At 43.6% G+C, this 27,789-nt stretch overlaps 1 protein-coding gene across 1 annotated transcript in view; it reads left to right on the forward strand.

Moving 5' to 3' along the window:
- Positions 1 to 27,789, forward strand: part of gabbr2 (gamma-aminobutyric acid (GABA) B receptor, 2) — a 92,342-nt gene that overhangs the window by 24,088 nt on the left and 40,465 nt on the right. Inside the window, exons 2-6 of the mRNA XM_086136380.1 lie at positions 4,917 to 5,054; positions 23,032 to 23,202; positions 25,873 to 25,974; positions 27,351 to 27,416; positions 27,489 to 27,677. Of these exons, the coding sequence (XP_085992506.1) occupies positions 4,917 to 5,054; positions 23,032 to 23,202; positions 25,873 to 25,974; positions 27,351 to 27,416; positions 27,489 to 27,677 (666 nt within the window). The remainder of the gene's footprint in view (positions 1 to 4,916; positions 5,055 to 23,031; positions 23,203 to 25,872; positions 25,975 to 27,350; positions 27,417 to 27,488; positions 27,678 to 27,789) is intronic.

Raw genomic sequence — 27,789 nt, forward strand, 5'->3', positions numbered from 1 at the left:
GGCCACTGGGACCAAACACCATCATTTCAATTTGTCGCAAGCCTTCAGCCTGAAGCATTTCACCCAATCGAATCTAACCTGGAGCCTATTTCGGATCCTAACATAACAAATAAACCACCTGCAACAAGGTATTGAGCCATATATAGGCTCCTCATATGAATATAGTACGTGTGTGCACTTCTATAGGTGGCGCTGGGCTGCAGCTTGCTGACTGTAGTACACTCATTTGGCTATTAGATGGAGCACAGGTGCAGCTGCCTCTGTTGGTGCCGCTAACAAGGCATTTCATCAGGGCAAGCGCCGGCACACACACACGCACGTGCTGTCGAGAGGTTCAGGTGCATGGAAAGCAGCACCCAGTGGAAAAAAAATACGCCTCAAAAGTCATGCGGTGTCAAATGCAAAATCAATTCACGCGTGATGTCAACGAATCTCGCGAGACTTCAGCTTGATGAGGCACCATAAAAGGGGAACCCGAACTGACAACCACAGAACAGCAAAGAGCTAGACACAGTAGCAATGCAATTAAACATATTAACACTTGGGCAAGTAGTTTTACTCGGTTGTAATTGTATTATGGAGTTTAATGGATGTTGGATGACTTTTTGAGGATACAAGGCTGCTTAAAATGTTTCCACGGCAACAACATCCCTGTTAGCTGAGCGCTATTTGTGAGCGGCGGCGCAATAAGGGTGAGCTCAGGTCCTTGTGTGCCGGAAAGTCAGTAAGGATTCTTCAACCCCGGCTAAAGGTTAGGGCGACGGAAACGCAATGAAGACGACCGATTGAACGCGTTTGGGGAACAAAGTGATCGTTTGGCCACTAATCCCGCAAAATGATGGAAATGTCACATTGAGCTAGGGGCCCCCACCTCTTCTTGCCCATAACCCCTCGCCAATGATGCCCTCAAGCCCCTTATCTGCCCCATCCCCCAGGTCCCCTCATCAGGCTCCCTCAACCCATTTACTCACCCATAAACTGCCCCCGAACCCCTTCTCCATGTGTCTTCAGCCTCAAGCTCTTCACCATGTGTACCCAGACTTCCCACCCATGCCACCTCTATGCTCCTGCCCAGTTACTCTCACTTCTTCCATCCTGGTGCCTTCTCGTCTCCTGGACCTCACCCCATGCCTCATCACCTCCATGCTACTACCCACTCTTTCCCGATGTGCCTTTGCCCAAGTCTCCTGTTTGTTGCTCCCAGTTTGCCTTAGTCCCTCCCATGTGCTCTCACCAATGCCATACTGCCGTTTTCTCCAGGGCTCCACCCCATGTGCCCTCACTGCTTCTCCTGTGACTCTCCTCATGCAGCGATTCATCAAGTCCTGGGGCCCTACCCATATGACCTCACACTTGGGCCATCACTATGAGTCCTCACTACTGCCACTCCTGGACTCGCCCAGATCACTTTTCATATACATTGAAAGTCCTCTACAACAAAATCATGTTTGCGGCAATACATTTTGTCACAACAGGGGACTTTTCACTGTAGCAAATTTGATCTCAGACGTAAACATGAACACACCTGAAAAACGTGTACTTTTTATTTTTATTCCAATAGTGCATAAGTATGAGCATACACTTATTTGACACTTCATATAGCCAGTGAAGAGCCAAGAAAAAAAGGGAAAGAAATTGTGAAATTTACAATCCGCATTTACATTCACTTACATCAATTTCTTGCATAATGTCTTTTATTTTGGTTCCTCTTTCTTTCATTTTATTACCTTTATCCTGTCTTCAAGCGTTAAAGCTTTTCTTTTCTTAACTCCTTGGTATGCAAAGGTCCATTTTGTTGCCATTTTAGCAATGCAACGTTCGGGCTGTGTCTGAAACAAATACTTCCTGTACTACTGCGCATGTGTAAACCAGTGTGGTGGTTGCCGTTGCCATTTCCGAACGAAGCAGTAGAGGTCACTGTGGCATGCTGAAATTGGATTAGACTTTTGCGGAAGGCTTGTTTTCATTGTAGTGAATCTCGTCGCGAGGCAAGAGCAGAGAAAAATATTTTGTATAACGGAACAGGGGGACTTTTCGTTGTAGGGGGAGCAGAAAAGTGGGAATGGCTTCCGTGCATGAAAATGTTTTTCACACTAGGGGGAATTTTTGCCCATGTATGTTTTGATGTAGAGGAGTTCACTGTACCCTCATCCTGCCCCATGCCACCTCCCACACACCTCTCCTTGGCCAGGCGGCAGCTCCAGCAGATTACTGCAGACGTTAACCCCATCGATCGTCTCCAAATGGGCTCCAAATGCCAGGAATTGGATTTTCAGACTGAGGGATGAGGGGGGGAAATAAAGTGGTCGGAGTATTCCTCGACGCTCCATCCGAGAGTTAAGTGCTCTTGTGACTTCCTCGTCGTACCGCAAAACCACTTATTGTATTTGGCATCTGTTTCGGGAGACTTGGGAAGTACCATGCCTGTGGGAAAGACATGTTTTTTGTATGACGTCCTGCATACCAGATGGGTACAAATGTAGAATGCTATTATGAAATCATTAACCTTTTCTTCTACAACTGCTGCTTTTCATTATTTTTGGTATGAAAAGAGATAGCTACCAGATGTTAAGAAACACTGGGTCCTTTCATAAAACTCAATTTCGTACTGTCACTTCAAAGTTGCAAAACGGTTAAGAAAAAGTTTGTCCCGGAATTAGAAAACCGTGATGCTTATACTGTCATTTTAAACCTCTAATGGGGTTACTTTGAGTAACTTTCATAAGAAGTGTTACTAAATTGTTGGTTGAATTGGTTCCAAGCTGTTTCTGGACACTTCTGAGTGAAACACAGGCAACAGGAGGCCCTCCATGGCACATCACTTGTCCCATTGTCCATTTGATTGGATTTCCTATTTCTTTTCCTTCTTTTTTTTTTTTTTTTTTTTTGTTTCCCTCAATGGGAGCGTGGCAGAGGGGCCGCCGTGCTGTTGTTCGGCGGGAAATCTCATTCAGCTCGCCAACTCATGGCTAACAAGGTCAAATGACTCCACAGATGAGGTGCACTGGCATGGCACACACACACACACACACACACACACACACACACATACACGCAGTCCATCTGTGAGAATGGAGTGTCAATAATAGAAGAGTGAGGGCTGCTGATATCATTAGCGAGCGCACGAATCACAGCAAAACTAGTTAGCTCGTGTCGCGATCAGTGGACTCTTCCTCCTTCCCTTCTTTTTCTTCTTCCTTCTACCTCCCCTCATTTTTGCAGTTGCCATGGCGACACAGCATCACATGCCAGTGGATGCTGCGGGAGTATTTCCTGCAAAAAGCTCTGTCCATCTTTCTGTCCATCTATGCAACCATTCATTTTTTTAATCCATCCATTAAAACATCCCTCCAGCTATGCAATGTAGCCAAACCAGCCAACCATTCATCCATTCTTCAGAACTCAACCATCCATCCAAGCACCTTTGCAACATTCCAGTCATCTAACCCGGCATTATAACCATACATCGATTAATGTAGCCCCACCATCCAGCCAGCCAGAGTGCCAAGCACACAACCAACTGGGCAACCATCTGCCTTTTTTATTCATTCTATACAAAACAACCATCCATCACAGCACCCATAATTATAAATTATGAACCAAACAGTCCACCCACCCAACCAACCAACCAATCAACTATCCAGTCATCCATCCATGCACCAATTCTAACCACACCAGCTATCCCTTCATACATCCAACTTGGACACAACCAGTCAACCATCTATCCATCCATTATAATCCCTATATAACGCAGGTGTCAAATTCAAGGCCTGGGGGCCAGATCCGACCCTCAACGTCATTTTATGTGGCCCGCGAAGGCAAATCATGCGTGTCAACGTCCATGATCCTTGCTAAAATCTGGACATTTTGCAATCATTTTGTTACCCTGTTTACACTCACTTGAACACTAAATGAACAAACAAGAAAAAAAAACAGTTGACTGATTCCAAAACTGGTCGTCCATCCATTTGTTGTGTACAAGTAATAATACAATGAGATGATTAAACATTTATTCGGTTTCACTGTCGTAACGGCCCCCCAAGGGAAGACGTAACTCCAAAGTGGCCCGTGACAAAAATGTGTTTGACACCCCTGCTATACAACAACAACACAGCCATCCAACCATTGATCCATTCTAACCAAACTAAGCATTCAACCTTTCCACATGATGGCAACTGAGAAAGGGTCTAACATATGTATGGGAGTTGGGGAGGAGCAAAAAGTGGTGTGGTGTGCTGTTGTGGTTTGGGCTCTTGAAAAACATGTGAATACTCATCAGGGGTGGGGGGGGGGGGGTATGTTTGTAGTCAATACCTGCACAGGTGTAGTTTTTGGATTGAACCGGGATTGTTTTGTTTGGTGTGGTAACCATGTATTTTTCCCCCCTTTGTACAAACCTTTTTGGTTTGTATTTTTAGTGGAAGTTTGAGTGTCCCATGTTCTGTTTGTAGTCAGTACCTGGGCCTGACTGTGTTATGAGCATTGCCTTGTTGTGTTTGTCAGCCCCAATCCCTCGCGTCTCCTTGATACCACTGCCTCACGATTAACCATCATCCAACCAGTCATTCGTTTCTCCAATTTCTTCATTCGTGGCTTAGGGAACTTCGCCATAAATAGTTTGGGTTCATTTCACCGCTATATGCAGTGGGATTCGGTAGTGTTTACTCCAACCTTGTCCTGTTGTGTCATGTGTTCCCCACAGTCAGTTAAACATCCACCCAACCCTTCTAACACACACAATCATTCAATCAACCAGCCAACCTTGAAGCCTAAAAGTTTGTGGGGGGGGAAAAAAAAAGGCAGTGGAAAAATCCTTATTTCTTTTCCTTTTCTTTCCAGCGCAGAGAATATTTGGCACAAAGTACATAAAACTGGTCACTTAATTTCCCTGTTTGTCTTTTTTTTTTTGTGCACAGTGTGACAACGCCAAAGGCCTGCGAGCCTTCTTTGACGCCATCTGTTACGGACCCAAACAGCTGATGATCTTTGGCGGCGTCTGCCCCTCCGTCACCTCCATCATTGCAGAGTCCTTGGAGGGATGGAACCTGGTGCAGGTACAAGCTAATGTGCTAATTCTGCCACCCAATCGCAGCCTGTTTTGAATGATTTCCAAACATCCCCTTGAGAACGTGTCAAACTCAAGGCCCGGGGGCCAGATCCGGCCCGTGAGGTCATTTTATTTGGCCCGCAAAAGTAAATCATGTGTGTCAACATGTTATAATCTGTACCGAAATGTCAAATTGTCATGTGTAATAAATAACGCTGAGATTTTCCAATAATTTTGTTACCCAGTTTACACTCACGTGAACAATAATTGAACAATTGATTATAATTGACTTGGCTCATTTCAAAACTAGTCATGTATTAATTTGTTCTGTACAAGTAATAATTTTGTGGTTTCACTGTCATAACGGCCCACCGAGGGAAGACATAACTCCAAATTGGCCCGCTACCAAAATGAGTTTGACACCTATGCTCTTGAGTGACATACGAACAGAGCAAAGGACAACCAAGGAGCAACACGGTCCCTGTTGCTCTCTCGCTCTCATTAGCTTGGCCAGCTAAGCTAACAAGAGTTGTAATGACTTTCTTATTAGCATAATATTAGCATAATGAGCAAAAAAAAGAACAAAAAAAACCAACATAACAGCACGACATTAAAGTGTTTTAGTCGTTATGGGATAAATGGTCAGCTTTTAAGGCTAACATTAGGAACCTACTGTTGGCATTTTGAGTGAACAACAGCGCCACTTTACTTGTCGGATAATCCAACTAAGGTGGATGAATGGATGGATGCTTACCGTGAAGCGGGCTATAGGTGTGCCTATTCACTCATTGAATTCCAGCCATTTTCACTGGCGCAAACCCCTCTATCCCAGCCGTTTTTACTGGTTTTTAAATGATCTTGCAAGGCTCAGTGGTTATTGTGTTCTATTGCGATATAAACATGCAGCCTACCAAAAGAAATATGAGACTCTCCTCTTTCAGCTTGAGATAACTTAGTTTCTTTCTTTTTCCATTCTTTAGCAATCAGTATTAGAAACTGGCTACATTTCGTCAGATTTCCAGTTTCTGAGGGGAAAAAAAGGAGGAAAAGACCTTTTTTGTAACAGCATGCATTTCGAGCACAAGTTCAAGTCTGGCACGGCTATTTTTTTGTTGCCTTTTTGAGAGCTCAAACATCTAAATAAGACACCCTCTAGAAAACAACATAAACAACCCCATATTATTGATTGCAAAAATATTTATTTGCACATCGAACTTATGAATTAAACTATGAACAGAAGTGAAACAATGAGTTCAGTGAGTGTGTGCTTGTGTATGTTTGCATGTGGAAGTGCACGTTTGGCTGCATCAGACCCTTGTGCACAATATGAAGCAAAAACCCCCCCCCCAGCAAAATACGTACAAATACGTCATGGGTAGGTGGCCATCGTGGTTTTCCAAGATGTATTAATAAGTCATGGGGAATAAAACAGTCAATTTTAGGCAGACATCCACACAGCGCTTACATCTTATTGTAGTAGCACGCATTAGCATTTTGAGCTAACAAAAGCAGAGCATGATTTCACGCATAATTTTAGTATTCTGCACTAACAACGACTGCATAGCTTTATCTCCACTACCACTCTGCCAGTCATATTTTTACAAGGATCCAGGAAGTATCTATGTGACCCCCCCGCCCCCATCGTACTCAAGCTGCCTACTTTACTACGGTTTAAAACATTTGCGACGAGCACCGCAAAAGGTTATTGGCTGGCGATAAGATAAGGCGAGAAGCCGCTGCCACCAGCAGATAGCATAATTCAAGAGGACGGCTTAACGCCAATGTCACATTTACGCCGCGTATCTTCTTCCGCCCGTAATTACGGTCAACGCGTCGCCTCGCCGGAGAAATGATTGCATGGAAAAACAAAACAAAAGAAACATTTCTTTCATTACATACATTCAAATTCTTTCCTCACGGTGATTTTTACTGCATCCAGTACAATGCATGGTGATATATCAGCCTCGATTAGTGGCAAGACTGTCATCTTTATTTGTTACGTTGCCTTTTCCAGGGTTTATTGGTCATCGGGGCAGTTGTGATGGGAGTCCGATGAATTCTTCCCGGCAAGAGGCACTCACTGGTTTTGGGGTTTGCTCATTAATGAAAAGTAAATTTCCAATGTGTTTTTTCATGTAATGTTGAATCAAAGTGTTTGTTCTACACCTTCGTCACTGAATCCTACCAACAAGACACCAGGCAGCTTTTGGTTGTTTTCTCGAGCATTGAATGTTGTTTCTTTTTCCAATTATTATTTTTTTTTAATAGGTTGCTCCGTGTATGTCCGCTTTGTAAGAGAAACAGTGCACAAACAACATCAGAGCAGCACTGTAGAATACAAATGGCAATGTAAACATTTGTTGGAATGCGGAGCCCTCCACAGCGGGAAAAGAGGGACGTGACTGCCAAGTCGTTTTTATTTTAATTGCACAAATGAGATGTATACCTCTTTGTTTGGTCGCTGATTGCTTAGCACGTATTTATCCAGCTGCTCTGTGTGTGCTGGAGGGCTGCGAGATGATTAGCCCCTCTGCTCCGTCTCGCAGCTTGCCACCGATGCTGATGAGGCCGCTGATGCAGATGCTGCTGGCTTTTTTTTTCTTTCCCATCCGAACATGGGCACATTTCACAGCCTAGCCCCGACTTCTACCATTTTCGTGATTATAGACTTGTTAGAATCTCACTAACAATGTCATGTTGCCAGCACACCTTCTGATTATTGGCGATGTCTGACAATTCGCATTCGTGTTTCGGATCCCCCAAATATGTCCCAAGACACTTGTTGCATTTTCAGGCAGGATCAGGCCTCCGTAAAGGCGATTGGTTTGTTGAAAGAAATCCAGGAATGAGAAACGGTGATTTGCAAGGGCTGGAAAGCACTTTATAGTCATGATGCCTTTCTGCTTCCTGTCTCTCTCTTCCGTGTGTGTGTGTGTGTGTGTGTGTGTGTGTGTGTGTGAGGGGGAGTTAGCGTGCGGCCGCGTCAGACAGTTAAACTGCTCTTAATCGATCGTGCCAGCTTCAGTCTTTTCCAAACAGGCCGTCGCGCTGCTTAATGGCTCGTAATGGAGTCCGGCGCTCCACGTGGTCCGAACGCTCCGCCTTGTTTGCAGAGTTCCTTTCAAATGTCAGACCGGTGGAAGACGAGGTTGGGTTAGTGGGACGCTACAAAATGTCTTGAGGGTAGCGGGGCTTGTATCATAGTTGTTGTGTCGACAGGCACTGGTTTGTCACTGCAATTGGCTGGCAACCGGTTCAGGGTGTCCCCCGCCTACTGCCCGAAGACGGCTGGGATAGGCTCCAGCTCCCCCCGCGACCCTAGTGAGGATTAAGCGGTTCGAACAATGGATGGATGGATGTATAGTTATGTATGATTTTATTTTTAAATTTTAAATTATTTAAAGTTTAAAAAATATTTCACTCTGTCAGTTTTTTTTAATCCTTGTTTTATTTAACATTTTTAACCTGTTATTTCATTTATTGTTAGAAAATTGATAAGATGTCTGAACTGCAGTTTGACATGAAAATTCCGTGTTAGACGTGTTCTATTATGTATTTATTCTTTTTTTTTTTCCCCCGTACCAATCTTTTCAAAATGGATGGGTGTATAAGCAGAGGCAGCCTGAATGAAACTCTCTTATGAAGCATTCATCACATGTTTGCGGTCGTTTTGCATGTTGATATTGTCTTTTGGAGTTCAAATTCGTATGTAAATTGCATCTCGGGGGAAATGATAAACACTTACAGGGAAAGATAAGACATGGTGTACGCAGATGTACAAGCCCTCTAAAGTGACTAGACTAAGCATAGTGGAGAGCTCATGGGGTTCTATTATGGGCCACGGCCTTCCTTTGTAGAGTTGGCATGTTTTCTCCGTGCCTGCGTGGGTTTTTTCCGGGTACTCCGGTTTCCTGCCACATTCAAAAAACATGCAGGGTAGGTTAATTGAACACTCTATTATCTATCTATTACCATCCATAGGTGTGAGTGTAAATGGTTCTTTAGCTACATGTCTTACCAGTTCAGGGTGTCCCCCGCCTACTGCCCGTAGACAGCTGAGATAGGCTCCAGCACGCCCGGGACAGTTACCCACTCATAATTTTGTTCTGTCTCCTGCATATTTTGGGTGCAGTTCCTCTGCTGACCACTAAATGGAAAAACTTTTTAGTTCAACTGTCAATTTGAAAAAAACATAACAGAAAATATTTCTCTTCAGCATCTTTTTTTTACGCCTATACAAAGCGAGGGCTCATACTAATGGGTGGCACTGAGGGCTGAAAGTTATTTGGTGGTCCGCGTAGTCATTTGAATCCCCCCTCGTTCTAGACAGTTCCGAGAAGGGCGGGGGCCACATGCGGGCGCAGGCGGACGGTATTATATGTGATATTTACCACTCGATAGGTTAACAGGAAAAGGTGGCAGCGGGGGGGTCCTGGGGCGCCGCATTTTTAAAGACACGGCGTAGACCGCCTCCACTCTTGGACGCCCCGCCTGCAGAAGGATGCATTCGCATACAAATACACACTGACCTTTTAGTGCCAACCAACAGCATTAAATATGAATAAGGACATAATTGGAAGTAACCGCTGGTGCTTTCTTCTTCCTCTTTCAACCTTAGATACCTACACACACACACACACACATGCAGGCTGTAATAAAGCACACATTTGCTGCATATGATTCTTTGCTCGTAATAATCTTGACATTTACAGTGGCGTTAAGACACTGAGAAAACCGCACCTAGACGGTCAGGCCTTTGAACGCACCAATAAAAAGCTAACACCATTAGCTTATTAATATTTTACATTTATCACATTTATTATAATTTTTCAATTTCATTTGTTAAAAATGTGAATATTTTATATCTCTTTAGATTTTTCTGGGGTACTTTTAGAAACGTATTGTATTTCTTTTAAAAAAAATTATCACTCCGAAACACATACCGTATTTTCACGACCATTCGACGCACCGTATGGTTGGGCGCAGTCTCATTAATGGGTGCTATTTCTGTATTTTACACATAGACAAAACGCACTGTATTATTGGGCGCAATTTTAAAGTGGTAAAACATACGCCAGCTTAAACATACGGCATGCATGCGCGCACGCTAAAAACACGTTAGCTTGAAGCATACGGTAGCATGCCAAGACATACAGATACAAGCTAAAAACACGTTTTTAAAAAGGCAACGGAAGCAAAACTGAGTTCCGTTGTATTTTATTTAGCCATTGTACAATGTACTCACGTTTTTCGATCAATCATCACCCAGAAATCCATCAAAGTCCTCATCCTCTGTATCAGAATTGAACAATTGTGCAAGTACCGGTAATCCATCAAAAACGCCGTGTTCCCTCTCGTTGTCAGTCACTCTCATTGCCATGTGGCTCCACAGAAATGATGCCGGCTTTGCCAAAAACTCGAACAACAGTGCAAGCAGACACGTTCGTCCAAGCAGCCACAATCCATTCGCAAATTGTGGCGTAACTCGCCCGGCGCTGCCTCTCACTCTTTGTAAAGTTGTGTTTGCCATCGATCATCCATTGTTCCCATGCCGTTCGCAACTTTACTTTGAACGCCCGTTCGCAACTTTACTTTGAACGCCCGGTTGATGCCGATGTCCAGCGGTTGGAGTTATTTAGTCAAGCCTCCGGGAATAACGGCAAGCTCAGAGTGCATGGCAAAAGCATAACCGATGGCTTGAAGTTTGAACTGAGATTCGTAGGCGTGTCTCTTTGTAGAATTTATTTTCGGGGGTTCTTAGAAACCAAAACTGAAGTTGTTTTGCAACAATGCACATAGCCACACTCTATTCAGGTGTTGGTACCTGCTTGTAGCGTCCCTTTAGCGTCCACTTACACGCCCACCCTTCACTCATTGGCGGACTTCTTCCCCGCATGCCTGTCACTCACGTCTGCCTTTTCTCTCTCTCTCTCTCTCTCCATATATGTATATATACACGCCCACCCTTCACTGATTGGCCGACTTCTTTGCCGCATGCCTGTCCACAGTCACTTCCGCCTTTTCTCTATATAAACAGCGTGTCGGCTGTCAGTCAGGTTTTGGAACTCAGCGCATACACAAGACGCTCTGCATCATAAGGCGTCCTGTCCATTTTGGAGAAAATTTAAGACTTTTAATGGCGCCTTATAGTCGTGAAAATACGGTACTTACATTTTCAGCAGGATCTTACTCTGCACAGGTAATCACAGATTGTATTTTTTTTCCCCAGCCCGCCCTCTGTTGTGGCATTTTCTTCCTTGACGCCACCCTGTAGCATCCAGCCTAATTGTAATGATTATGCGCCTCCGCTTAGCCAAACACATCATTGACGACAGTGGGGGTTCGCCGTTCCCTTTGTAGGGTGATGTTAGGGATCGTGTATTAATTAACTTAACTATTGGAATCCGTTTTTCAAAGGTTTTCGTGAATTTGAAATAATAACGAGTTTGAAGTAAATTATTTCTGGTATTTTAACATTGTTTACTGTCATGTAAGTGTAAAAAAAAATTTGCCTCTGTTAATAAATAATAAAGCATCAGTGTCCTGTTTTGCTAACATTATGCTACCAACGTGTAGCTCAAAGCTTTTGCCCTTATCCATATGCTTCAAAATTCTCCAAAGATGATCAATGTGCTTGTACTACCTGTAAAAGCTTGTTAGCTACAATGCTACATAAAAATGCTAATGTTCCTATCCGTAAATCAGTATCTCATGGCAAACGGTGTTACAGTCATGTCTCACATTTAGCGTCGTTGGTGTCTGTGTTCTAGTATATAGTGATGAAAGTCCTCTGGATTTTCCCAGAATTCCGGATTTTCAAATTTTCATGAAAATTGCCTAAAATTAATCCGGATATTGGTAGACAACATTGAACGAACACGCGTTTGAGTTCGTTGTTTTGCTTTCTCGAGCGTAGCCATGTTGAGGCACGAACACTAGTAGCAGTAACACCCCTCCCCTCGCATTCTCATGGCCTCGCCATATCTCAGAGATTTCAAAATTTCGGCGAGAACGGAAGCCACAAAGGGTGCACGTGTGCACACAAAAGGCAGATTAATCATTGAATGTCGAGTATTTCAATAGCGTTTTGTGTAAACTAATTCATGCGTGATCGGCCAGGTACGGCCCCCAGCGCAATGTTCAAACAGGTAGACAGGCAAACTGACACACGTGCAAGAGACGCGAGTGTTAGGAACACGTTCAAGTGGTCATGGCTTGAGGAAAAGGACTTGAACGGAGATTTTTCATATATATGCCCGCATTTGTATTTTCAGGAATTTTCAGGCAAGTCCACTTTCATCTCTGTAGTATATGACTCGCTGATAAGGTAAACTGTACGCAGTGTTTAACACGCAAGTCACGTTCGGGCGCCGTCGAGCTCTTATAGCGTACACACCAATGAGTGGAGAAACTAGCAGGCATTGTGCATTATGTCCAAATCGTCATTTATTTCGATTCAAGGTGATGGTTACTCTGAATGGTGAAGAAAAGGAATGTGAAGACAGAAATATGCTGCCTCAATAGGACCTCTGTCTTGCTGAGCGGACCCCCCTGATATCAGGAGCGATTAATAATCGACGTTTTCAATGTTACTTCACTATACAACAACTGCGGTCTGTCCGGGTCAATAAGCAAGTACAATAAAAAACTCCCGGCTGAACAAGCCCCATCTTCACGAATCTTAACTTTCTTTTCCAGCATTAGCTTACAAAAAAGAAAAAGAAAATAACTCAGAGCGGGCCATTTGAGATCGGGGGAGAGCCCAAAAAACAAAACAAAATAGAAAACAAAGCAATTAGAATGGCAAAGAGGTGTTCTGACAAGCAAGAGTCATTGCCCAGAGGTAATCTGCTGCTTTCTGAAGTGCAGCTCGCCCGCGGGGCCACCGAGGTGGCACGCGGAGATGCGGGGCCGCCTTTTTACCAACATCACATCGCACGGCTAATCCGCCACGACGGCATGGGAAGCCAGGGAAGACGCGGAAAAAGAAGCAGTCGGCTTTAATTCATACACGCGGCGTTGGAACGCATTTTCAGACGCAGTTTGACAGCGCGCCAATGTGTTGGTTTTTAAAGTGGACAAAAACGTAGGCAGAACACGACCAATGTTAAAACACAAAGTTAAGCTACGACGTAAATTGAAATGACAACAAATAAATCTCAGTGCCGCTACCAAGAATGATAGTTACTATATACAGACTATAGTTTTGAAGATGAAAGCTAAGGTAGGATACTAGGAAAGATTACGCTACGGTACTTTAGTTTTCTCAGGAGCCTACCTGAGCTTTAACACACACACAAAAAAGAAGTCTGTTGTAATTTGAGCTTTCTTGCAAGCCAAGTTTAGCTCATTGAATCCCAGCCATTTTCACTGGAGCAAGCCGCTCAATTCCAGCCGTTTCACTGGATTTTGACTGCTTTGCAAGGCCCGCAGATTATTGTGTTCCATTGCGAAATGAACATGGGAAATAAAAGCGTGAACTGCAACACTTAACGCCATGTTTCGTAACTTTTACCTCTCTTGGTAGCTGAGCTTAACTCGAACGCCACAGTCTGTATGGTGCAACTTTATTTCTCTTGATAGCTTAGTTGAGCTTGAATATTTCGGTCTGCGTGTTGGAGCTTTAGCTCTCAAGTATGTGTCGGATATTTGACATACCTGTAGCATTCAAGAGACTGTAAGGCTAGCCCAAGTTATGACACTCAGACTTAAATGTTAAACTGCTAAACTGGTTTTGTGGGAATACTAAAGTTATGACCCATACTTACAGCATTAAAGCGAAGCTAAGATATTCAAAAACCTTTGGCGTTTAACGCAGGTGGGTTTTTTTGCAATTCAAGAGTTTGACCCATAAAATTATACAATTCATCGATTGATTTTCAAGTTGTCGACTTTGGATTTTCGAGGCCGAGTACATTTGTATGTATTTGTAAGTTGTGACGTTTAACTCATTCACTCCCAAAGACGTCTTTAAACGTCTTTTGAGGCTTGGTCCAGAATTGGCTGGTACTGAATAAGTTAAGGACCTTTTGGATGACATTTTCCTCGACAATTCTCCATTGTATGAGCCAGTGTGCCGTCAGTCCCATCATCCACTCGAACAACGCCACAAACGCTGCACTCAAGACATTCTCGCTCTGCGGTAAATTTCCAGCCCTTTCTCTGCACACAGCGAGGGGAAATCTGAGCTCACGCAACGGACCCCTCACTCGCTTTCTCTCTCAGGAGAACAGCTGGAGAGGACGGCGATGGCCTCCCCGGCGCAGCATCTGCTCATTAATCATGCACAGGCAGGCCATTTCAGGTTGCACTATCAAATCTCCATTTATAAATAGAATAGCGATGGAGCCAGGTGACAGGATACTATAAGTCATCAGCGATCCCACAATAAACTTAAACCCTCTCTTGACTCCTCCTGGGATTTCCACCCAAACTTGGAAGTCACATGGCGGGCATTCGGTAAAATGCTCGGTAGAAAAATGACGAAACACACGTGATTAGCAGTTGGTAAAATTTAAACTTTAAACATCGATGCGGAGTCGCCCTTCGAATCTTGAAAAATTTCATATTTTAAATTTTTTAAAATCATAATTGACATTCATTCATTCATTCATTTTCCGATCCGCTTTATCCTCACAATGGTCGCGGTGGGTGCTGGAGCCCATCCCAGCTGTATTCTGGCAGTAGGCGGGGGACACCCTGAACCGGTTGCCAGCCAATCGCAGCGCACACAGAGACGAACAACCATCCACGCTCACACTCACACCTAGGGACAATTTAGAGTGTTCAATCAGCCTGCCACACATGTTTTTGGAATGTGGGAGAAAACCGGAGTACCCGGAGAAAACCCACGCAGGCCCGGGGAGAACATGCAAACTCCACACAGGGAGGCCGGAGCTGGAATTGAACCCGGTACCTCTGCACTGTGATGTCGACACGCTAACTACTGGGACACCGGGCCGCCCACAATTGACATTATTCACAATACATTTTGCTTCTGTTTTTTTTTTTAACTCTCTTGTTCTCTTGGGATTGTCCCTAATTAGTGGGTATTTCTGTTTGGCAATTTAATATGTGTCACGTGAGGGCTTGGTGATGAAATGCTACTTCAGTCAGTGTTAACGCAACGGAATCTTTATGGACGCTGGCTTTAACGTCAGATAACAGCATTAGCTTCTTATAAATGACACTTATTGATTGCTCCGTGGGTGGTTTTGTTCGGCAATGTGTCCATGTGCCACAAAGATTACGTGGAAACTGTCTAAAATAGTGGAGAAGTGTCTTTAAAAGTAATTGACATTGAAGGGGGATGATGGGAGGGGGGTAGGGGAGATACGATTTCATCATCGTCCTTGAAAAGGGGAGGGGGACAGGCCCGATCAGTCGACAGATGGCAGTGTGAAGAATGGCCGCTGCCACCGATAAAGCTGTCCGCTGGCGCAAGTGATGAGGTAGGCGGGGGTGGCAGTGTCGACAATTTATGTCGCGTCAAACTTATCACGCGTCAAACTCTGCAGAATTCCTAATCACGGGCCGGGAGAAGGCCACTTCCTGGTTCCCGTGTGTTGGTTTTGATTGACTGTGTAAAACTTGGTTTTATGTTCAGATTTCGCAAGGAGGAACATGATGAAGTCATAAAAGTCAAAAGTGTGTACGCTTCGATGGACGTTGCCATTGGTGGCGAAATGATTGACAAGTGGGGCACAAGGGGGGCAGGCGGCCGTCAGCAGTTGTCCCAAGAAACACAACAACCAAACTGGGGCTGTTGTTTTTCTTGTTCTCGTAGCAGTGGTAGTTGTAGTGATATTATTAGAAGTAGTAGTTATATGGACTCCAACTTGAAACCAATTCAGCTAAATTAGCACTAGCACAGTGCATTCAAGGACTTGTAGTACGGTGTGTTATACACGAAACTAACTGACCAGCTAAACCAGGGGTCGGAAACCTATGGCTCACGAGACATATATGGCTCTTTTAAGATATCCTTTATTTGTCCCGCAATGGGGAAATTACAATCAGAATTCAGAAAGGAAAAACGCTGGGTAGGGAGAGGGAGAAAAAAAACACGCTCGAACTATCCTCTTCCGAGGATAATTTAAGTCCAGGATAAAAAAAGACCCTAGCACATAAACAAGCATATGACAGTTACAACAAGTCACAAGACATAACATGTAATAAGGGGGAGGATGAATGGGAAGGGGGGGGGGGGGGAGGTAACCGCGACGCAGCCGTAATGACCAGCCGCACGGTCCACCGTTGCGCTCCGCATTATCGAACCACGTCACGGGGGAAAAAGAATCGGAGCGATGAAGACGGTGATAACAAGGATGTGTATGCGCGTGTGGTTGTCCAGTTGTGTATGTGTATGCGTGTACAGGTCATAGCTGCATCGTCGAGGTCTGCTCATCATGAAGACGGTCCCGGCTTATCAGTCCATGGCCGAGAAGGAGGGGGGTGGTGGTGGGGGCCCTAGACTCCGTGCGTATTTCCATCCAGGGGAAAGGCCAGATAGCGTTGTTTGTTTTGGAGAGACGGCCGCCAACAATTCCAGACAGCCTTGAGTCCTTGGTCTGTATCTCCTCAGTGGCGCCGATCAGTCTGATCCAGAAATTCTTTCCGCAGCGTGGATTCCAATGTCTCCATGGTATTATCGATCGCGCGGAGTCGCTCCAGAAATCACAACAATATTGCGATTGAGCTCAGTCACCGCTTGAGTCTGAGTGTTGGACATTCGCGCCAAGCCATCCAGAGTGACCGGCAGCTTCTTCACTTCCAATAGAGCCGCTCCCGTCGGTTGAATTTTGCGATAGAACAGCAAGCTGCCAACACCAAACAGCAGCATACCTGTTATCAAAAGGCCAATAATGTAGATGTCTTCCACATCCTCCACGGACAGTACTGTCAGGCACACCGGTCTCCACTTTCTCCATGGATCCAGGGCGTATCCGGCAGCAAGTGTCCCCCGGAGGGCAAGCAGGCTCCCCACTGCCCGCTCTTTTCGTCGAAAAAAATTTGTCGATTACATCGAGAGACCAGCCAACTAATTCCATGGTTAGTTCTTCGGATGAAAACACGGTAGGAGGCTAGGGGAAAAAAAAGAAAAAAAAAAGTTAGACAAAAGACAGCACAAAAGACTAAGTGGCAAGCAGGGAAAAAAAAAGGTGGGAGGGCAGGGAGCTGTGCAGAAAGCGTCCGCCTTCGTCGAGAGCCAAGCAGAAAAGGGATGATTGCATTTTGATGATTGCATCTGGCTCGCAGATAAAAAAAAAATATTCTCGCTTGTTTATGAATGCATCCATCGATCGATTTTTCACTGCTTATTTCCTGTTCGGGCTGCAGTTGGCTCAAGGAGCCATTTTGATTGGGTGATACTGCCCAACGTTGCCGTTGCTGTGGAAACGGGTATACGCCCCCTTTTGAATCAACCTGCTCGGCCATTAGCTCAAAGCTAATGCGAAACGAATAAGATGGCGAAAAGAAAAAAAAAAGATGACGAGTTTGGGAGACTTCAGGATGAATGGACCGAAAGATTCGCCTTTGTGGAGAGAACAGGTTCTGCGGCGTGTCTGATTTGCAATGACAAAATACCATCGATGAAACGGGTCCAATGCAGAGCGGCACTTTGACACGCCCCATGCTACGTTCGCATCAAAATACTGTGCAAGAGATAGCAGAAAGGAAGCGTGCAAGCTACTGAGCAGTGTGCATGCTAGCCAGAAGTAACTTTGCATATGGACCCGGCAAGTTGACTTTCATTCCGATAGTTTTGCTGGATTTTTAGCAATCGTGAGGAACGTAAAACCATTCACATTAATGCTGAGTAGGATCACAACATTATTTTAAAGAATACATTCAGAGGCGTATTATACTGAAATTTAGTTGAAATCACTTTTAAAATACAGTTTTATACACGCACACATTCAGTATATGGCTCTCACTGCAATACATTTCCAAATACTTTGCTTTTATGGCTCTCTTAGTCAAAAAGGTTCCCGACCCCTGAGCTAAACCATAAAAAAAAATATGGCCACAGGGCCCATCCCCCAAAAGCAAACACTTTTTGACACTCAAATTCAGTGGGCACTACAACTTTAAACTCGATTTTTATCAGTAAAAATATATCATTATATTAGAGATTCTGGTACTTGCTGTACAAGTGGTACTTGATAGGACTAAGGGCTACTAATTGAAGTATACATGTCTCTACAGATCAGCCTCTCAGTGTCTATTATCTGTTGCCTTTCTGGGGCGCAGGGACCCTCTGTGCAGTCTAAGGATGGGAAGCACGGTGGTGGTCCTGGGCTTCATTCAATATTCAGTATGCGGCATTTGGTGCGCCATGGGAGCGCCCACTTGGAGAAGCTTTCAGAATTAGGTTAGAAGACAGAACTGTGATTAAATACACGATACCAACACAATTTCTTGCTGTTTCCTCGAGTCCGATGGCCTTTGAGGGTCAAAGTGTTTGTAAAATGTCAAAGTCAATGTCATAATAGCTTTGTAAGTTATCTGTTTCAAGTATTTGTGTTTTTCCTCATTCTGAATGCTTTTAAGCACTGAAATATTTCCTGATTTAAATTCCGCTCAGATTTGTAATGATCAGGCAATAATTGATATTTCACGGTTCAACACTGATAATTCATCGCCTCGTGTTCGATCGTTGTGGCCCATCATGTTTCATCGATAAGCCGCAAGGATGGGCAAGGAATTACTTTTTCCGTCGGCATCGGACGACATTGGATTTTTTGCCCTCTTGAGGAAGACGAGCCGATTGTCTTGAGCGCGTTCAAAATGTTTTGTCGTTACATTGACCGCACTGTTTCTACTTAAGTGCTTATCGATATTCATACCCAAAGATTATAGCTCTTAGAGTACAGCTCAACGTTCCTCTTCTTCTTCCAGTGAGTTACTAGCAAGCCTGGCGGTCTAAACATAGCTGTCGTGTCGCTTCATTTATTATCCATGACAGCCACTTCATTATTCAAAGGCAAACCGCACAGTTAGCCTCGGCGGATGCGATTGGAACGGAGCCCCCGCTACGACCGATCGATGCCGCCAAATCACGTCGCCTCATCGTTCAGGTACAAGCTGCCTTGTTGCTTAATAGAAGGTGCTTTACCTCATTTTCTAGCCATCTAACTAAACATTTTCACTGATTTCTTTCCCTCGTTTTTTTGTCCTGTACGATTTAGTATTAAAGGTGGAATGTATATAAGGGGCCACAACCAAAGTTTCAAAAGCAATCTCCAGCCCCTCCTGTTATTATCTGATGGCACTTATTACTAAAAGACGCAGGAATAAATACCGTTATGTCTCTGGTGTGCTGCTTTGGCGGAGAGTCAGCATAAAAGGGGCTGTTTTGACTTTATTTATTCACCAATTAATGAGATAAATTAAACAGCTCACTAGCTAACAAGCTACTAGCTAGCTAACAAGCTACTAGCTAGCTAACTAGCCACTAGCTCATTATCCTGGCAAACTAGATTAGTTTTCACTCTCCTGGGCTGTTTAGCTAGTCGTTCACTTAGTTTGACTAACAAGTGGCTCATTAGCCCAGTAGTTTGAATGACAAATTGCTTTCCCACTAACCTGTGACTAACTAGTTCCCTCACACCGCAACTAGTATTTCTCTAACTTGCTTAGTAATGACTCACTTGCAAACTTTGCTTGATTAGTTGCGGTCACAGACCCCTTTGAAACAAGGTACTACTACTACCACACTAACCTGGCTATCCAGCAAATAGCTAATTTACGTTGGCTTACTAGCTACTAGTTAGCTAAATTACAAGTAGCTCACCAGCTTGGTTACCTGGCTACATGCTCACACAGTTCTCAGACTCCCAATTGAGCAGAAAGACAGCATGAAAGGGGCTTCAATGGGCAAAATACTATATATGTACTCTGGCCCAAGAGTTTATGTACTTATATATTAGCTATCCTGACCAGTTAACTAACTACTAACTGGTTAATTTGCTACTGAACCACATTAAGGGGTTCAAACCAATTAGCGTTCCATTAAAACCAACTGAAAGGTGCTCTTCTGCAGTATTTTACTGATAGAAATGAACTGTTGACTGAAGATGAATCGATTGTTAGTTTGAGGCATTTAGATTGAGGTGTCGCCATTTCCTTTAGGAACATAAAGGCCAAACACTGCAGTCTTTTGTCAGCACCATCTATCAAATCCAGTGTGAAGGAACTCTGATGTTTTATTTAAAGAGCAGCGGAATCTTAAGCTAACGCTGAAAAGCCCCGACAGAAACGGCCAAAAATAGTCGTCACGGCAGCTAATGTAAGAAGAGGACTTCATAGTCGGCACGTACGAACCTCCCATGTCTCGCTTCGGGCCCGGCTGCCTCCTCCCCATTACTCCGAAGGTAATTAAAAGCGCTTGTGAGGACCCTCCGCCTTTTTTCACGACAAGGTCATGGAGGCTCCTGGCAGGATGGAAGAAAGATCCGTTTCAACCCGCTGGGACTTTTATGACGATAATGCATAAGAAAGATAATGGCTATGGCTATTGGAGCCATCATCTTTCATACGTATTCACTGCACGTCCTAATGGATCACACCCTATTGCAGGCCTCACCTGTTGAGCAGCTCATTTTGGGTTTTAAAGAAATCATCGTTATGGCTTTGAACCGAACCATTAAAGATGCAAATCATAGAAGACGACATCTTTCACAACACAAACGGAGAAAGAAGCAGACGCAAACTGGACAAGACATACTAGCACAATAGCAAATGAAAAGAAGAGGCTAGCAAACTGTAAAAGAAGACAAATTTAGCAGAAGAGTGAACAAATGAGAAAGAAGTGAACTGTAGAGGACGCAAAAATTTATCGAGCAACACAAACCAGTTGCTGGATAAGAAGACGCAATCTACTGAAGTCGTATTGAGTGCAACAGCAAAGAACAAACTAAAAAAAAAAGACAAATTTAGCTGAACAAACGTATAAAGATGAGAACCGTAGAAGACATACATATTTAAAGTTTGAGCAAAGAAATTGAGAAAAAAAAGTAGAATTTTTGAAGGGGGAGTAATTTCCGTGGTCCCGATCACTGTCGTCTTGACATTTGCATTTAGTTAGCTCGTAGCTAGTTCGCACGTTGGGTCTCGTGTTTACTATTTATAATGTGCAAAAATAGGTTTACTAAATTTACTTGCTTTTGAGGCATGTTTGTGTCTTTATTTTTTGTCTGCTGACATTTCTATTTGCATTATTGTAACGTTACTGCTAATTAAGCTCACTGTAATCACGCTTTTAAATTTTCATAGCATTAGATTTCTCGCGTGCACCTGTGTTGGGATGATAGCCATCGCATCTGACCGTCTTCGGTTCCGTCGTGTTTTTTTTTTTTGTTTGTTTGTTTGTTTGTTTTTTTTCCTTTCTGCGGACTCCTTCAGTAAAAGTCCATTTTCGACAGCGCCAGCAGTGATAACTGCGCCTGCCGACGAGTGCGAGATGAAAAGGTGCCGTCGCTGTGATTCACCAAGAGAGACGCATAATGAGGAGATCACAGTCAGGAAGCGCTTGAACTCTTTTTCGGAAAGCGCTGCGGCGGACCCTGTAACGACGTTGCCGCTGCAGTAGATCGCTATCGTGAATAAGAGCCTGCTCTGCTCCTCGCGGTGTGTAATTAACCCCACGGTGAGTCACATGTTTCCTTAAATCAGCGCGCATGGATCACCAAAAGCAAAACATACCGATTTGTTATTTAAGGTCAAATATTAGCTATACACATAAATGTCATTAAAAAAAATACGGTATACGTATAACATTCATATTTACATTACTTTCCTGACACTGTAGTCAACTATTGTCAGCAATTTTTTAAGTAATAGATTCATGTCTTGATTATATTAATTTGACTAATTCATGAATTGGATAAAAAACACATAAAAAAATTCAATTCCTTTATCCAAGAACAGGACACTTTCGTATTGGCGGGGTGGAAAATGCACAAATGTAAGTTAATTACGATTCACCTAAAAGTTTGGTCTGTGTGCTCCATCAGAAAATTGGCAAAAATGTGTATTAATGTTTTCCCCAAATAAAAACAGTGTTTGCAAATGTCCAATTCAGGAGGGAAAAAAAAACATGCATAACTGTCAGTTTTCATGGAGGACTACAGGAAACCATATTTACTATTGAGAAACTGAAATTCCAAGGATTTGGACGTTTTCAATTTTAACAAGGTGTCTTCAAGATTATTTGATCATCAAAATTAATTATCAATTGAAAAAATCAATTAGTTGTTGATTCATTGATTAATCATCCCTCCTCTATCCCTAGTTTTAATGACATAAAATTAGACATGTAATACAACATGTCGTACTTGAATAGTTTGTATGTTTTATTCAAATATGTAGAATTTGTCGATTCTTTTTAATAAATAAAAAGAATCTGGATACCTAATTAAAATATTTTTTACGATTAACGAAGCGAGTCATCACTTTATTGAAAACATCCACCGTCTGCCTTCAATTCCGAGAAGTTGCCACCGGTTTGCGAAAACAAATAAAACCGATGCAAATGAGTCGAATAAAGTGTGAAATGTGCTTTTGTCCTAGTGCAAAATGGATGTTCCATAGTGTGTGTGCGTGTGCGTGTGCATGTGCGTGCGCCCATGCCTAATCTCATTGCAGAAATTAATTACAGCTGTTTTTGGCTCAAGGGAACGCTGGTGACCTATTGGTGGAATTTGTGCATGGCGAAGAGAGAGCGAGAGTGAGAAAGAGGAAGCAAAATAGCAAGAAATGATGAACTGCATCATTCTCAATCAGCACTTCTATCATGGGATGCACGATATTTACCGGACCGATATGGGGGGGGATCACTTTTATTGGTCCAGTACTGCAAAATTTGTCCAATTTTGAAAGCCGCATTAAAACACACTCACAGAACCAGCTGAAGTCTCCTCAAATATTTACTATGCATCTAAAGGACTGAAAGTTTAGCGTGTATCTTTTGTGATTTTCAGCTGTCCTTCGCGGCGACCACCCCGGTGCTGGCGGACAAGAAAAAGTACCCCAACTTCTTCCGCACAGTGCCCTCGGATAATGCAGTCAACCCGGCCGTGGTCAAGTTCCTCAACTACTACAACTGGAGCCGCGTGGGGACGCTCACGCAGGACGTGCAGAGGTTCTCCGAGGTCTGTCCTCTCTTTCTCCCCCCCCCTCCTTAAAACAAACAACAACACCAAACACAACAAGAAAAAAAATGGCACTTTGTAAAATAAACATGAGAACTTAATTTTTTATGACCAGACTAGGCCCTCCCAGTGGAACTCGCCAAAAATGAAAACGGCGCTCAGTTTCTCTCTCTCCCTCGTTTTTGTGTGAATGATGCAATCATACAGCAGCAGCGCTTATAGTTTAGGGCTGATGCCAAAACACAAATCAAATCAAGTCCAAAGGCCCTAAATACCTTCCAAATTCAACTAGTTTTGCCAAAGCATCCCTGGGAAATAAACTGAGTTTTGCTAATAGCTGCGATTAGCACATTAAACCAGGAAGTAGATTGACCTAGACTTTGTTGGTTGATTCAATCTCTGACAAGCTGCAACCGTACAAACCTGGTCATCGAATGAACTAACCAGCTCCTAGCTCCTACCCTTATGCGGTAGCTGTACTAGCTACTTCACTAGCCTGACTGTGTAGCCATGACCTAAATGATTCCCACCCTTTGGTGAACCAAGGCGCAGCATAAACAATGGAGTAGTAACGTTGCGCTGGGGCCGGAGTATCAGTGCCCAACAATAATTGGCACGTTTTGAAGCATTATCTCTTTGAGAATGTCAATGTGTTTTGAGTAGGTGGCAATCATTTTCTAGTCAGGCGCTTTCGCCCATCGTGCCGCTTCATTTCTTTCCCCGCCTACGCAAATCTGCCACTCGTATTGGGAGAACATTTGCGGACGCAAACGCTTCTTCCGTCGCCAGTGACATTGTGAAGGTGGCCCATTGTGTTTAGTCGTGTCAGCGCTTGCTTGACGGGCGACTCTGGTTTTTACGCTCCGTTGCGCCGGTTGTTACCTGCGCCAGGGAATCCGATGGGCTGTTTGTGTGCGACTTTCTGTACCGGTATACGTTAATAAGTAACGTTTAGGTAACAGGATGTAGGGCTAGGTTTAAGTTTGAGAGGTTAGGTGCTATGTCATGGCTAACTACCCTCAAAGTGTGGCTAAAAGGTCAAGGTCAAGGTCATCTTTATTGTCAAATATGCTTTATGTATGACATGCAACATAGATGAAATTTCTTAATTTCTATTAAGAAATTTATTAAGAAAAAGAAAGAATTAAAAGATTTTTCATTCTGTTTAGCCACCTTGGCTAAGGGGTTTCATGACCCAGCACCCTGGTTTATGGGGAAGGAGTTTTGGGTTAAGTAATTAAGGTTAAGGTAATGGGCAAGGCCTTTTTGGTATGATTCAGTGGTTTAGTTTTAAGGCCATCATTGATTTTTCACTTGCTCTTATCATTCTGCCATTCAGAATACAATTCATGTGGCGTGTCGTCGTATTTCAAGCATTTGATGCAACGTTATATCAAGACATCGCGATCAAAAAAAGACCTCCTCCTCACCAGAAAACCAATCTGCTCCGCACTCTACCTCACACAGGATATAAATATATACCTATAAACGATGGCGGTGTATCAGAAGTCTGGTTGCAAAACCTCTTGCGAGCTGAAATCCCTTTATCGCCACGCTTCTGAAAGCAGCGAGAGGCTTGGGACATGAAGAAGACTGAAAACAGCGCCCTTCCGTCAACCTGCCGCCAGATTGTCCTCTAATCCCAATTTTTACAAATATGCAAGCATCACTTTGGCGCTCCATTATTCGCGCAAGCCCCCTTGACGGCGTTGGCGCCACACAGATGAATGTTATCGGGTAACCCTCAAATCCAACTAGGGTGGTTAGCGGTAAGGCAAGACGATACCCACTTGATACCACAAAAGCAACACTAGACTTCCACCAAAGTTTTCTCCAAATAATCTGCCCTCAGTTTGAGGGCCGAACTTCCAATGAAGATCAAGCCATCGCGTAGTCACACACCCAAACAAGTACAAGTGGCCACAAAGACATTAGTGCAACTTGTGGAAGTTTCCCATGCATAATGAATAGTGGTGCCGACAGCCTCTTTGGCAACTAGCGTTTCTATTTCTTCTATCTGTCATGCTCAAATCTCCCACGGATCCGCTGTGCAGCGAGCCGGCGTTCGCGAGGTGAGCTGCATGTTGCACAACGCTCGTTCGTTAAAGACGCTGGCGGTGGGGCCCGGCCAGCCCCATCCACCCCGCCAGGAGAACAGATAAGCCTGGAAGCTTTAGCCGGCGCAGACCACCTTCTATTTACGGCACATCGGCGGTTTAATGGTAATGACGACGAGGGGGGTGACTGGCCGTCACCCACGTGAGCACACACATGTGCACACGCAATATTTGGCAATCAACATTATTGCCAGACACGCAGGAACAGCAAACATCAATCAGAACTGACGGAGAACAGGATTAGGAATTTGCCCTGTGGGTGTTTAATTACACTCAGGAACAGTGCACAGCAAAATAATGTTGTTGTGGTTATTTATTTACTCTTATATTAACGCTGAAGGCGAGAATGCTGTTTTAGCCTTTGACAAGCCGCTCTCGGCTATACTTAGCGTGTAGTGTGTGTGTGTGTGTGTGTGTGGGCGTGTGTAATACATACACACATTTCTAAGACTCACACATTGTTCAATTTTAAACACCTTTTCTGGCCTGTCAGAGCAAGCTGAATCGGAATCTGATCCAGATTAAAACTGGAATTTCATCTCTCCTCCCTCAGGTGAGGAACGATCTCACCAGTGAACTGGAGAAGGCCGACATTCAGATCGCCGACACCGAGAGTTTCTCCAACGACCCCTGCGTCAACGTCAAGAAACTCAAGGTGTGTTCTGAGAAAAGATACCGAGCCATCGAGAGTAAAAACCTCAGTCGTAAATAATTCACCACGGTCATCTTGTGTAACTAGTTTCAATTTTCTTCAGTTCGTTCATGACAAATGTCATATTTTGACTTAAACTGAAGGTAGCAAACTGAAAAGCTCAACAACAATTTGTGTAAATACGACTGAATCTTCTAAAGTTAATTTTTAACCAGCACTTAACATGTTGTGAAACATATTTCAAGCACTGTAATCAAATCCAGTTTAAATTGTTGTTATTGTCCATGTTAAGTTAAATAGCTGGCCAAAATATTTTGTCAATATTGTCAAACATTAGTATTGCAAGTAATTAAATGTAATTCAAATGGGACTGTCAGACTCTTATGCCAAAAATTTTCCCGCGTGTGTAGCTAAATAGGCAACCAAATTATTTGTAAAATTGTCAGTATTTTGAGCTTTTCTTTTTTTTAAATAGACATCATGTGTTGTAATACATATAAGAGGAAATTCAATTGTATGTAATTGTTTTGTTTAAAAATAAATCGGGTCAATAACAAAAATGTGAATAATAATAAAAAAATGAAGGATCAAATGAAAAAAAAACCACACACTCATAAATAAGCAGAGGTTTCCGTGACAACTATGTGCAAAATGGCAAATTCACAAATGCCTGACCGCTAATTTGCGGGGAAATAATTTTTTTTAATCTAAAATAACTATTACAGAAATTAGTACATTTTAGAAAACCATGTCATGCAATTAGCTAATTAGTACACAACCTCATTTTGACAAGGAAGCTAATGGCTTCTCTCTTGTCAATATTTAGTTCATCGTTAAAAAATAAAATACAATTGAACATGACTAATAGTCTTACATTTGAATTACAGAAGCTATTGACTCCTTCCATTGGCTCACTCAATATCTCCAGCGATCCCCGCCAATGAACAAGGTCTAAATCTTAATATAATCTGTTATCGGATTGCGTCCTAATTGAAGCGTATTTAATCAATGTGTAATCTATGCAGTGTACGCGCGTCCGGGCTCCTCGAGGAATTTAGAATGAAGAAGAGCTGAAAGATGAGTCGCGCCCAGTGACATATGGTGGCTGTCGGCCCCCGGGAGGATTTGTGACGTGCATGATACGTGTGGTGGATTGTGCAGGAGACAAGACAGTTTCAAATTTTGGTTTAAAACCTTTCAAAGTTGCGTTTTAAGCCCGCGGTAGGGTTATAAATGAGAGTTTCTAGCCTTTGTTAGACTGATGAAACCGATTTGGCTCCTGGCAAAGATTGATGATCATTTTTCTGCATCATTCCAAAATGAAATATTACAGTCACAACATGATGCTTAATGTGTGTCAATATTTGTTTTTCTTTTAGGACAACGACGTGAGGATCATCATCGGACAGTTTGATGCGAACCTGGCCTCCAAAGTCTTCTGCTGCGTAAGTGCCTTCCCCTCGTGCGGCGCGGCGGTGGCCCGACGGCACCTGAACGCCTCTTTCCTCTCCGTCCAGGCGTACAACCTGAACATGTTTGGCAGCAAATACCAGTGGATCATTCCTGGCTGGTACCAGGGCAACTGGTGGGAGCAGGCCAACAGCACCAACTGTACCACCAAGAAGCTGCTGGCCGCCATGGAGGGCTACATCAGCGTGGACTTTGAGCCCCTCAGCGCTAGGCGGATGAAGGGCATCTCCGGAAGGGTGAACCCACCTCTTATTCTGCACCCAGCACGGGCACACACACATACACACACCTCCAAAACCCAAAATAGAAAAACAAAAAAGATGTACAGCAAATAACAAATGCACTCAA

Source organism: Hippocampus guttulatus, chromosome 18, assembly GCF_054856545.1.
Source record: "Hippocampus guttulatus isolate MCC_2025c chromosome 18, RoL_Hgut_1.0, whole genome shotgun sequence".
In the NCBI taxonomy this organism is placed as follows: domain Eukaryota; kingdom Metazoa; phylum Chordata; class Actinopteri; order Syngnathiformes; family Syngnathidae; genus Hippocampus; species Hippocampus guttulatus.